Source organism: Hypomesus nipponensis, chromosome 6, assembly GCF_054491055.1.
Source record: "Hypomesus nipponensis isolate SF chromosome 6, ASM5449105v1, whole genome shotgun sequence".
Classification (NCBI taxonomy): Eukaryota; Metazoa; Chordata; class Actinopteri; order Osmeriformes; family Osmeridae; genus Hypomesus; species Hypomesus nipponensis.
The window spans coordinates 6,950,658-6,962,329 of record NC_140366.1 but is presented as its reverse complement, the minus strand read 5'-3'; the positions used below and the strand labels follow the sequence as shown (position 1 = coordinate 6,962,329).

The following is an 11,672-nucleotide window of genomic DNA, read 5'->3' as shown; positions in this document are numbered from 1 at the left end:
GAGACCAGGAACAGACCATACCCCATTCTTTCCACTGTTCAGATGGAAACAAGTGCATTTTTTTTATTATTAATACAGTAAATCTAAACTAATACAATGGTTGCATTCATATTGACCTAGACTGGAAATGTAGATCAGAAACATGTGATGCTTGTAATGTTCCTGAAAATGTTTAGCATATTATGATAGGCAATACAGTTTGGAGAAGAAGATCTTATGTGGTAAGTCGTGGATGCAACTTGGAAGAGATTTTAGGGATAAATAAGAGAATGTTGAAAGGCTCTGTTTCTTAAATATACAGGATTTGTATAGTCTCTTGAAATAACCTGAAGCAGTGCCAGGAAGAGACATAAATGGTTGTGACTTGTTGTATTTAATGCCCTGAAATGTATTATTCCGATACAATAGATGATGGTATGCATCTACACTTTGGTTTGAGACCCGCTATTAAATCACAGAAGAAGACCTAAACGGGGCTAACGTCATCAACGAGTATACACTTGGACGTCATTACGTTGCCCGGTAGTGACCTGCGCTGACTGACGAGCGGGAGAATTTGGTTTCCAAATAAGAACAAATATTGCTACTAGTTACGAAACGTAGAGTAAGTAGAATAACAAGTCGATCTTCCATATTATAAACTGCTTTCTGTTTTTATCTCGAGAGAACACGTTACTACTGGGACTTAAAGCCTATGCTGCTAATCTTATTGTGTAACAGGAACTCTGTAGCCCACACAGTATCTGTTTTAATGATATTATTTAGCTAGCTCTTGCTAAATGGCTCGACAATGACGCCATAATCTTTGTTGTTGGTTTACTATTTAGTTTACTTTGTAACACATTGATAAGCAAGTCATTTTCTTCAACCCCAGTCTGTTTCATTAACTGTACTCGAGCTACGTGCTGTTTTTACAGATAAACATACTTCACGTTTCAGTAAATCAAAATGGCTATGAGGAGTGAATCCAGAGTGGAGGCAGACGTAGAGGAAGAGGAAAGCTTTGGACCACAGCCTCTAAACAGATTAGAGGTATGTACATGTCCATATCCTAAACTTGTCTCGACGGTGGACCAGTTGGTTTTTACCTGACTATAGCTCAAGGTATGCGAGGATAGTTTGGGAATGTAGATCCAGGATCTGTAATAGGCCATGTCATTAGAAAATACTGGTATTGCACCTTCGGGGTACAGGCATGCCAATTTTCACTTTGAATCAATACATTCAAGGAAGAGTAAAATGATGTGTTTCATTGTTATGACCTGTCATATTTCTGTACTCAGCAATGTGGTGTCAGTGCCAGCGATATAAAGAAATTGGAGGATGCAGGGTTTCATACGATCGAGGCAGTGGCATACGCACCCAAGAAAGAGCTGCTCAATATCAAAGGCATCAGTGAGGCCAAAGCAGATAAAGTTCTGGTAAGCTCTTACATTTGCGTTATTTATCTAGGGATGACAAGCAACACTTTGAAATCAAAAGCAATACAGGTTAAACATAAGTCAACGCAACCTTCGCTATTTTAATGATTTATGTTTCCCATGCCTAGGCTGAGGCTGCTAAACTAGTACCCATGGGCTTCACCACTGCTACAGAGTTCCATCAGCGACGCGCTGAGATAATCCAGATCTCCACTGGTTCCAAAGAGTTAGACAAACTGCTTCAAGGTGTGTACTATCCCAACAAAGGGAATCCCATCTGATAGGGAATATTTTTTTCTAGTATTTCCTCAAACAACAAATGTGTCATTGTTCATTCTGAGGGTTCGCAAACGCTGCACCACAATGTCAATACAGTTGTGCGTTTGTTTGCCCTTGATTGTGACCCCGTTGACTCCGTTCCCCTGCCAGGTGGGATTGAGACTGGCTCTATCACAGAGATGTTTGGAGAGTTCCGAACAGGGAAGACACAGCTGTGCCACACCCTGGCAGTCACATGTCAGGTACATCCTCTTTCAGGGCCCTTCCACCGAGGCACTCGAATGGGGGCGTCGCCATGAAACATTTCTGATCATATCTGCTGCTGATGACGTCCATCAGTGAATGTGATCTTGTCGTCCACGCTGGCTGTTGTTGGCTACGCCTCCGTTCAACTCCATTTCTTGTGCACTGTGTTGAATTCAATGAAAGCAATTCAAACATGCATCTAAAAAAGTAAGCTCACCTTACCGGCTGCATGAATGCGTAGAGTAACCTTTCTGTACGTTTTCTCCTTTCAGTTGCCCATCGACCAAGGTGGTGGAGAGGGCAAAGCCATGTACATCGATACAGAAGGGACGTTTAGGCCAGAGAGACTCCTGGCTGTAGCTGAGAGGTGGGGTCTACTAGTTCTACCACACACATAGAAACGGAGTAAAACCAGTGGTTTACAGTGTATTTCGTCTTTTTAGAACCTTGATACATAGTTGACACTGAATAGAGAAGCTTGAAATGATGAATAGCTTGCTTTGATTTAAATTTGAGGTACTTTCTGTAATGGTTTATGGTTGTATGGGTGTCCCTTGTTAATGAAATGCCTATTAATTGCACGTCGTTGCTGTGGACCTCTTACTACTCACATGAAAGAATCCATCTGATGTGTCTCCTGCTTCTCCTCTGTGTCTTGCCTCATCAGGTATGGGCTGGTGGGGAGTGATGTGCTGGATAACGTGGCGTATGCCCGGGCCTTTAACACAGACCACCAGACCCAGCTCCTGTACCAGGCGTCCGCCATGATGGCTGAGTCCAGGTGAGGCCCACTTCCATATCTCCTTGGGTCTCTGCTCGTCTGGTCTGTTGTTCATCTTAAACCGATTGCAGCCTGTATCATACCCATAATTCCCCCCCCCCCTATACCCTATATCCGTTCCAGTCTCCCTCTCTTTTCTCCGTCACTTCCTCCAACTTGTGAGGTCGCTCCATCGAACATGTGTATGTAGCGAAACAAATGAATCTTGGGTTGCGTCGTGGAACATGGTAGCAGCGTGCGGTTGTGAACCCTCCCCCTCCTCGTGTTCATAAAGCCAACATCTCGTCGTCAGGTATGCTCTGCTGATCGTGGACAGTGCCACAGCCCTCTACAGGACAGACTACTCCGGTAGAGGTGAGCTGTCGGCCAGACAAGGCCATCTGGGACGCTTCTTACGGATGCTGCTGAGGCTCGCAGACGAGGTACGTCGAAAACCCCTACGATATATCCGAGAATACGTTTTTTTGAATAAATAAGAATACTTTTGTCTGCCCCCCTCCCCCACACACACACACACATACACACAGTTTTACAGTTTTCTCCAAAATCATTGTCTCCAGTTTCATTTGAGTGCACATTGCTCCGTCCGTCTTGCTTCCACATGTAACACTGAGTGCCCTTCTTTTGGATCCATTCTGGCTGCTAAAGTTTGGCGTCGCCGTGGTGATCACCAACCAGGTGGTAGCCCAGGTGGATGGAGCAGCCATGTTCTCAGCAGACCCCAAAAAACCCATTGGGGGCAACATCATGGCACATGCCTCCACGACGCGGTGAGGAACCTGGGCTGAGCCGTGGGGAGCGGCACTCGCGCCTCCTAAAATCAGCCTCCGTCTCTGCTCAAACTATTAAGATAATGGTTGCTATTAGGTGGTAGTAGGTATTTCAATTTGTAGCCAGTGGTATTGTATCCACTATGAAGCAACTGCCCTTCATGCTTGGTCATGTTACAGTGCTCATGAGTCCTGCAGACCGGCTACACACAGAGCTTTGCTAACAAAAAACCTCTTGCCTTCCTTCTCAGACTTTACCTAAGGAAAGGCAGAGGGGAGACCAGGATCTGTAAAATCTATGACTCGCCCTGCCTCCCCGAGTCAGAAGCCATGTTCGCCATCAACGCTGACGGAGTGGGTGACGCCAAGGACTGAGCAGGCGCCATACTGGGAGGGAGGCACAAGGCTGGTCATGTGACTTGTGCCTACTCACCTTCTCACCAACCCAAGCACCCATTGCACAACAGCACACTTTCGTAGTGTGCACGATATTCCCCTGATAACAGGCCTGAGATGACGGGTAGATTAGGGAGGTACAGGCCCCAAAAGTTGGTCTGGTTCATTTTTGGACCATTGTAATGCAGAGAGAAGCAGGGGTGTCCACAGTCCATTCTGTGAGAACACATTGTATAGAGAATTCAACAGTTTTTTGTGCTTTGGTCTAGTGACGCACAAAAATGCTCATGCCCACACTATAAGAACCTATGTCTTATTAAAGTTTTGTGAGGGATAGTGGGCTAAAGGGAAGAACAAAAAAACGATATATTAGATCTTGTTGAAAATCCTCTGGATGGTTTTTGTTATATTATTTGTGATCCTGTGTTTTGTGTGTGGTTTCTAGCAGTCTGGTTTTCTTGCTTTTTGATTTAAACATTAGAATGACTACTAAATGTATTATTGAAGAGCAGTTGTTTGACCAAAAGACTAGTTGTCCACACAGTACATTATTTAACATTGTGTGCCCTGTCAATTCTAAAACTATTCTTTACATTAAATGTTTTATCTGTTTTCTTTCAAGTCTTTTGTCACTTAGATCATCTAATTTACGTTTATGCTAACATTTTGCATACAAGAAGCTGATTTAAGAACTGATTTCCGAATTAGGAGTGGTTTTAGTTGGCAGGTTAGCCATGAAGCAGATGTTTTTCAACAAACTAATGGAATTTTAAAAGTAGTAATGACATGTTTGTCATTATTGTATTTATAATATGTCCTCCACACAAAGGATGCTCAGTATTGTGGAATGTTGAAGCATTAAGGGCAGCATCCACTCGCAATTTCCCACAGAAGATATGTTTATTTAACACATTTGACAAGTTCAATATTTGAGTATCCCAGAATCATTTCCAAAATATTCTTCCATCCTAAACTAATCCAAACAGTCTCACCAAGGCTTTTTCAGAATGGAATCCATTTAAAGGACAACAGGAATGTATATTACTGTCTTCCAGAAGAAATTGCATCTTGAAATTCAATAAAATGACTTGAGAACACAAAACGCATAATTCAACAGTTTAGTTCACACATTCCCTATCCTTATTACAGTGAAAGCATTTTCTAAATAAATTACTAAGTACAATAGAAATAAATAAATCTATGTAAAAATAAAGGCAAAAAGGCAAACACTCAAGAAACGAGATAGATGTGACCTCAGTAAACCCCTTTTGTCAAAACTGCAAAGTTAAATATGCAAAAAATTCCATTGGACACAAGACTGTGCTTGGGATTGTGTTTGATCAAGAGATACACTTTATTACTACATTAAAGCCTTAAAATATATTGATTATTGTCTTTGTTTAATATGATGAATTAGAACAATGATTTTCATACTTTCTGTTACTGTTTATCCCAAAATATTTAATATTAAAAAGAGATTGTCTGACTTCACATCTACATTTAAGAAATACAAAGCAAAGTTGAGATTATTTAAATGAGTTCCACTCAATTTACATTTAGTCAGAAGCACTTGCAAAATACTTCACATGCTTAATTACAATGATAGAACAAACAATAGTATTTCTGTTGATGTTCTGACTTTGACCTGGAATAACCATACATACAGTACACTGTATATAATCTAAATTAGTCTCATTGCAGTGACATGACAACAAATCTTCCTATAAAACAAGATGAACACCTGATGAAGCTGACGAGCTGGGATTGGTTATTCGATCAGGCACATCTTGTGTGTCCTTGCCTATTTTTCAACACTGGAGAGCGGGAGGTCATTTGGTTTGTCAATCAAGACTCTAAGCTCTGCTTGGAGTTTTGTGGTGTCATCCTCCTTGGGAAGAGAAAATGTGGTCAATTGGACAATAATAAACATTTGAGGAAATACTCACACTGCAGTTGAAGAAAAGTAAATCCAATTTGTGAATTTTTAACTAATGGCCATAAAAAGTGTTTTATTGAAGAAATAAACCAATAAGGATATCACCTTAACTGACGTTAGCTTACCTGATTAGAAGTGCTGGGCATGTTTAAAGCCAGCCTTGCCCAATTCCTTGCCTCAGAACCATTACCAAGCTCGTTGTGACACTAAATTCAAGCATATATGCCGTTATTATTCAACCAACAAAGATCATGACCAATTGATAGCTTTTATTTTCTTAGGCTTGAGAACAAGATTGCCGAGAGGTCAAGTTCCATTACCTTTGCAATGTAAAGTCTCACTGTCTTAGAGAATCCTGGGTTGAGCTCCTCAGCCTGAAATAAAGAAACAGAATGGGAGAAATAGAAAAAACTGAGAATTAATTTTGTTGTATTTTGAGACACAAATGTAAAAGTCTACTCATTAATATTGAAAGCAGTTGGGTTATGCACATTGGCAGAGACAGGCTAGAGCCCAGCCTTATTATTAGATTATATGCGTTTTATAATGTATTTCATGTCATCCTTGATTTTGTTGACATTTCTGGATCAAGTACCTTGAGGAAGTTTTCCAACGCTTCATGGAGAGTTGATGTGGGTGGCCTGTCATACAAGGCAGCTGCAGCCTTCTTCTCCAACCAGCCGAGAGAGGAAACCTACAGTAGCAACACAACAGGGTCACCATTCAGCAAGCAAAGCACATATCAACAAACCTATAAAGTCTTAAGCAAATGAGACCCTATGTGACAGTTTACATTCTTTAGTGATGTCACTGCCTTAACAGTCTAGGATGGTTGTCACCTCATAACACCAGCGCCCAAGTAGGTAGAAGCACAGTGGATCATCGTCCCTGAGGGAGATCGCTCTGTCTAGATGTTCCTAAAGTAGAAGGAAAAGGCAGGCAAAGATGGTGTATGCTACTGAACAAACTTTATTGGTATAACTGACATTGGCAACTGGACCTGCTAATAGGAATCCTCTCGTGGAATGCACATTCACTCCCTTCCCGTTGTTACATTATGGGTACCTCAAGACAAGATGTTGAACCAGTATGCAGCATTTATAAGGCCTAGTACTTTACCTTGAGAATGTGGCTGCTTTTTAGTTTGCCATGCATGCTCTCATACTGGGAGGTAAGTCCTGTGAGGACAGCAAACCTGGGGTGGAACAAAGCGTATCAGGGAACAGGAGTAAAATCAACTTTCCCAACCACTTTTTTTGACATGATGTTGCCCATCGCGGGGGGGGGGGGGGGGGGGGAGCTAAACTCCCTTCGCAGGAAGCAGAACAGTCTTGATCCACTCACCACTTGTGGCACTCTGCGTTCAGGCCATTCTTCTTCAGAGCAACCTCGGCCTCCTCCCGTCCTGTAGGGTGGAGTTTTAACGTCAAGACCAAAGCCACATGGAGAAATGCAGTACTTTACAAAACATCTTTCTTTTTTTCTTTTTTATACATGAATATTGTCATCAATATATGTTTTTTTTTTTCTGCTTCTGTATTTGTGCGGCAGCGTAGAAAAAGTGCAATGTTGAGATTTATTGTTCATTTTGTCACTTAAAGCATTTTTGCCTGAACTTTTTTTGGTGCCTAATACTTTTGCACAGTACTGTAAGTGTCAAAGGTATTTCACTTTGATGTTACACATGGCTGAGTGTGTGGTTATGTGGCACCTTGCTCTGCGTATGACTTCCTCTCCTGTTTGTCCTCTGTAGCGTCACACATGTCGCTGTAGGCGCGGGCTAGTCGCCATAAAAACTCCCTGCTGTTCCCATACTGTGGGATAAAGTCAACGGATGCAAATACATTATAGAAATATGGAAATTGCACCGTATGAAGAAAACAAAGGCAAACCTGAACATGTAAATACACAGGTAGCTTAAGCTAGGTTAAATATTTAAATACAATGGCCCAAAATGACCTCGGGTAAAATGGTCAACCGTCACTAGAATGCTGACTCCTTTTCTACTGTCCCTCTAGATTACCTGTGCTTTGTTGGCAAGTAAGAGGTGAAATCCCTCTGCTTTCAGGCTGGCATCTCCTGTATGGAGGATATCACTCTGAGCCAGGAGCAGGGCCAACTCCCCACTGGGCACCTCTGTCACAAACTCCTTCCTCTCCTCCTCTTGCTGTCTCCTCGGTTCTTCCTCCTCTTCCTCCACCTCCTCCTCCCCCTCTTCCTGAGAATCGTCCTGGCGTAGAGTAAGGACCGTGGCACAGCTCTTGTCCTCGTCCTCCTCCTCCGACTCCTGCTCTGGCTCTATCTCTCCTTCCCTGTCGGTCTCTCTGTCCGTGTCTCGGTCCGTGTAGTCAGACTCGGCGTTAGCGGTTGAGTACCTAGTGCAGGTTAACAAAAGCACAATATCCGTGGCACCACTGTAGTTCAATATGGACTCGTTAGCTACGTGTCAGGACAACTGTTTTACAGATGATCACGGATTAGCGGTCGAAAAGCTCATTTAGAAACAGGTAGACAGTGTATTCTTAATAGGAGTCCACATATTGACCCCTGTTTACTGGGAGGGGGATCGGGATTTCACCTAGTTCCTAAACATGTGTTAGAACACCCAGCAGTATCTCTTACCCTCCCTCGCTGGTGTCCCCTGCATACAGACTGGCTGTTCCCTGGCTGGCGCTGAAGTAGATGGAACTGGAGCTCATGGAGTCAGTGCGCTCCCTGTGGATGATGTGGCGTCTCCTCCGTGCCCGCTGGCTCTCCTCCATGCCCTTTCTGTTAGAGCAGGGCAAGACCACACCCGCTAAGAATCAGAGTGGGGGCCTAGTTGGAATGCCTGGACATGTGATGTCCTTTTTATTTCTCTCTGTTCCTGCTTGGAATATATTCGTACCCCTGCTTCAAATATATTCTTGAATACTAAGTGTGGGAGGGGATCATTATCCAAAATTGAAAGTTAGGAGGTATTTGTGACGCATCATCAACCTTATCCAAGTACCCACCAATCAGCCTGACTTGTGCTATACTGTACCGACAGACGTCCCCCCCTAACAAGCAGGTCAGACGGCGGCCACACCACTCACTTGACATCCTGGATGATCTGCTGGGCGATGTCCTGCAGGCCGCCGCGGAGCTCGGCCACCTCGCCGCGGAGAGAGGCCACGCAGGTCAGCACCTCGTCCAGGCGGTTCCTCAGCTCCGCCTGCTGCCCTGGGGACAGGCCCTGCACCACCGCCTCCACCGCTGCCAGGGCCTGCTGCTGGGCAGCTACCTCTGGGGATGGGAACAGGAAGGAGAGGTCTGTGTTTGTGTGTAGTTATGGTGGTGGTCATTTGTTAAACACTGGGACAGTGGGGAATCCTTGGTTGGCTATGTGTCATCAGGGTTTAGGTGGCAAACCAGCATAAAATCATAATAATAATAAATCGTAATGCCCCTGTTGAGATTGTTTTACATTGTAAATATGTAAAATATTAAAATGTTTACTATTTGTGGCAGATTCTTGTGCACAGCCATTTTCTCATAGAGATGCATTCAATTCCACAAAGTTTGTAGTATCAGCTTGGAAGAGTAACACCTAATGACACACGAAGAGCTGGATGACGCCAACGGGTCATAGACTTTAAATATCCCAACACAAGCTCTTCTCCTGCCTGGCCCCCCAGTGGTGGAATCAACTCCCCACCTCCATCAGAGACACAGACTGTCTCTCCACCTTCAAGAGAAGGCTCAAGACGCACTTGTTCCGCGAGTACAACGGTACTTAGGAATGGTTTGCTGAACCCAACGCTGGTTTCCTCAAGGATCACCATGACTCTTGCTTAGACTGTTGCTCTTGTTTGTTAGTGGTAGCTGATTTAAACTGTTTTGTATTTTAGTTAATCCTATTTTTATTGCTTTCCTACAGGTACACTTGCACTTAGAGTTTCATGTTGTTTAATTGTAACGTGTTTAACTACATGCTCTTATGGTTTCCTCCCTTTAGCACTTATTTTTTGGTTGTTCACAATGTGTACTTCTTGTTTTGGCTACCCGCAATGCTTTGGGGGTTATCTTGTTGTTATTATCAGTGACCTATGCACTTTGTTTAGCTCTCTCTTGGAAGTCGCTTTGGATAAAAGCGTCTGCTAAATGAATACATGTAAATGTAAATGTAAATATGTATTAAAAAAAATATCAACTGAATAAATTAGGGAAGGAAGCTACGGAAGCGAGAAAAGTCAAATACCAAGCAGTTCACATACATACGCACATGCTATTTTTCAGTTTTTGACTTGAATACCCATACAAGTAGGTTGACAAATGTGACGTAATGAACACAAAACGTCCCCCCAGTTCAGTCACACCAAGAACCACACAAGCCTTGATGTGAAGACAGTAATACACACTCAGGAAAGGGCATGCACGCACGAACGCACATTGCTTATGTGCCCATCACATCAGTGATGGTTTGTAGCCTACTGCTCTCTACCTTGTGGCAAGGCAGCATTGTGTTTCGTATTCTAGGCAACATTTATCTTGCTGAGCCATCTTACCTTGTGCATTAAGCGGTTCAAGTAGGAGAGCATCTGGATCTGTGATGTCCGTCGCTTGGCAAAGAGGGCTGGTCTGAAGTTGCACGCATTGAGATCTTCTTCTCGTCACTTCTTTGTAGATTATAAATGCTATCAAGCCTACACCTGCTGTGGCTCCAACACCCAGTCCTATCATGCCATTTCTCCCCAACGATGTATTCATGGTACGCCAAAGTAAGACCATACCCGGGAATTCAAACTTAAACGGTTTACAGTTGGCTTTGTCTCAAGTCAAAACCTCATGCTGATGACAGCACTTTCGTTTTTCACAATATTTGAGCTGAACTACTGGTAAACGCAGGAGTAGCCTACGACCGACGTTAGCTATTCTAGCTTTCTTGGGTAGAGCTACTACACCCACCCAATTCGGTGTAAATGTGGGAGATTATACCCGATGACAAAAAACTAGATAAATACCAATGTTATTTAATAGAAATGTTTACATGTCAGCAATGTCTTCACTTTCATAATTGGTACTTGAGACGACTATGGCTGGCTACATCAAATGCCTGATGTTAATGCTAAGCCCGGTAGCATGGACTAGAACGAGCTGTCAAAACGGTAGAGACGGTAACAAGCATGCAAGTGATGTGGTCCATCCAAACACATACAATATAGTATTTTTCTGTCTGTAGTACACACGCTAGCTTCCATACACGTTTACAGAATCAAGGGCAAAGACCTTAGTAAAAAAAACAAAAAAAAACATCGTCGTGTTCTGTGTTGTTTTTGACCCGCGCGTCGATTTGACTTTGTACCAGGGATCCGAGGAGGAACGATAAAAATGCTGGAATTGGTGGGCTATAATCATACTTCCGTTGGAAACAGAAATATATAATTTGACATAAAACGTAGTACAGTACCAGATAACTTATAATAATATTTTCAGGAATTATTTGAAATACTACAACAAATGACATAAACAGATATAATGAGAATTTTCTGTTAGTTAAATATTTTAATTAATATTTGTCCAACATTTGCATAAATGTTCTAATAAAACAACTGATGAAAAAAACAAGTATTTTAATGTTTTTTATTGTTGTTTACATTTAATTAAATATGCCCAAAGAGTAATTACTCTTTGAGCATATTTAATTCAATTGAAAGCTTGTCACTGTGACAAAAAAAGGCACATTTTGGGAAGTTTCATAGTCTGTAGACATCAAATCCACAGCAAGAACATTCCAGAACATGTAAACAGCGAACTCATAGGGAACATGGATTAAAGATCCCAGAGAAAGCAGAAACTCGGAGGGAAAAGAAAGCCATGGG

The 11,672-nt window shown here is 42.6% G+C and overlaps 2 protein-coding genes across 4 annotated transcripts; one reads left to right on the top strand and one right to left on the bottom strand.

The window, feature by feature from the left end:
• Positions 1-491: 491 nt before the first annotated feature.
• rad51 (RAD51 recombinase) lies at positions 492-4,505 on the top strand. 2 transcript variants are annotated; one of them, XM_084700137.1, is made up of 10 exons: positions 492-604; positions 940-1,032; positions 1,284-1,421; positions 1,550-1,667; positions 1,851-1,942; positions 2,219-2,313; positions 2,614-2,727; positions 3,020-3,149; positions 3,376-3,497; positions 3,749-4,505. In XM_084700137.1, the coding sequence occupies exons 2-10, from the start codon at positions 949-951 to the stop codon at positions 3,870-3,872; spliced, it is 1,017 nt and encodes a 338-aa protein (XP_084556263.1). In that variant the 5' UTR covers positions 492-604; positions 940-948; the 3' UTR covers positions 3,873-4,505. The 2 variants fall into 2 exon arrangements, with proteins under 2 accessions (XP_084556263.1, XP_084556264.1); XM_084700138.1 differs by having other exon boundaries at positions 918-1,032.
• A 707-nt stretch (positions 4,506-5,212) lies between these two features.
• On the bottom strand, positions 5,213-11,202 carry rmdn3 (regulator of microtubule dynamics 3). Of its 2 annotated transcripts, XM_084700135.1 has the most exons (12): positions 10,359-11,201; positions 8,907-9,096; positions 8,452-8,598; positions 7,853-8,204; positions 7,541-7,643; positions 7,174-7,234; positions 6,949-7,024; positions 6,669-6,746; positions 6,425-6,523; positions 6,150-6,203; positions 5,955-6,035; positions 5,213-5,781 (listed from the first exon to the last, which is right to left on the bottom strand). In XM_084700135.1, exons 1-12 carry the CDS (start codon positions 10,579-10,581, stop codon positions 5,695-5,697), a joined length of 1,551 nt encoding a protein of 516 aa, XP_084556261.1. In that variant the 5' UTR covers positions 10,582-11,201; the 3' UTR covers positions 5,213-5,694. The 2 variants fall into 2 exon arrangements, with proteins under 2 accessions (XP_084556261.1, XP_084556262.1); XM_084700136.1 differs by lacking the exon at positions 8,452-8,598 and having other exon boundaries at positions 10,359-11,202.
• Between the last annotated feature and the right edge of the window lie 470 nt (positions 11,203-11,672).

Coding starts and splice junctions, on each gene's coding strand:
- rad51 (XM_084700137.1), top strand. CDS start 949: ATGGCTATGAGGAGTGAATCCAGAGTGGAGGCAGACGTAGAGGAAGAG. Junction 1,033..1,283: donor AGCCTCTAAACAGATTAGAG/GTATGTACATGT, acceptor TTCTGTACTCAG/CAATGTGGTGTCAGTGCCAG. Junction 1,943..2,218: donor CCCTGGCAGTCACATGTCAG/GTACATCCTCTT, acceptor TTCTCCTTTCAG/TTGCCCATCGACCAAGGTGG.
- rmdn3 (XM_084700135.1), bottom strand. CDS start 10,581: ATGGTCTTACTTTGGCGTACCATGAATACATCGTTGGGGAGAAATGGC. Junction 9,097..10,358: donor TGAACCGCTTAATGCACAAG/GTAAGATGGCTC, acceptor TCCCATCCCCAG/AGGTAGCTGCCCAGCAGCAG. Junction 7,644..7,852: donor TACTTGCCAACAAAGCACAG/GTAATCTAGAGG, acceptor TTTATCCCACAG/TATGGGAACAGCAGGGAGTT.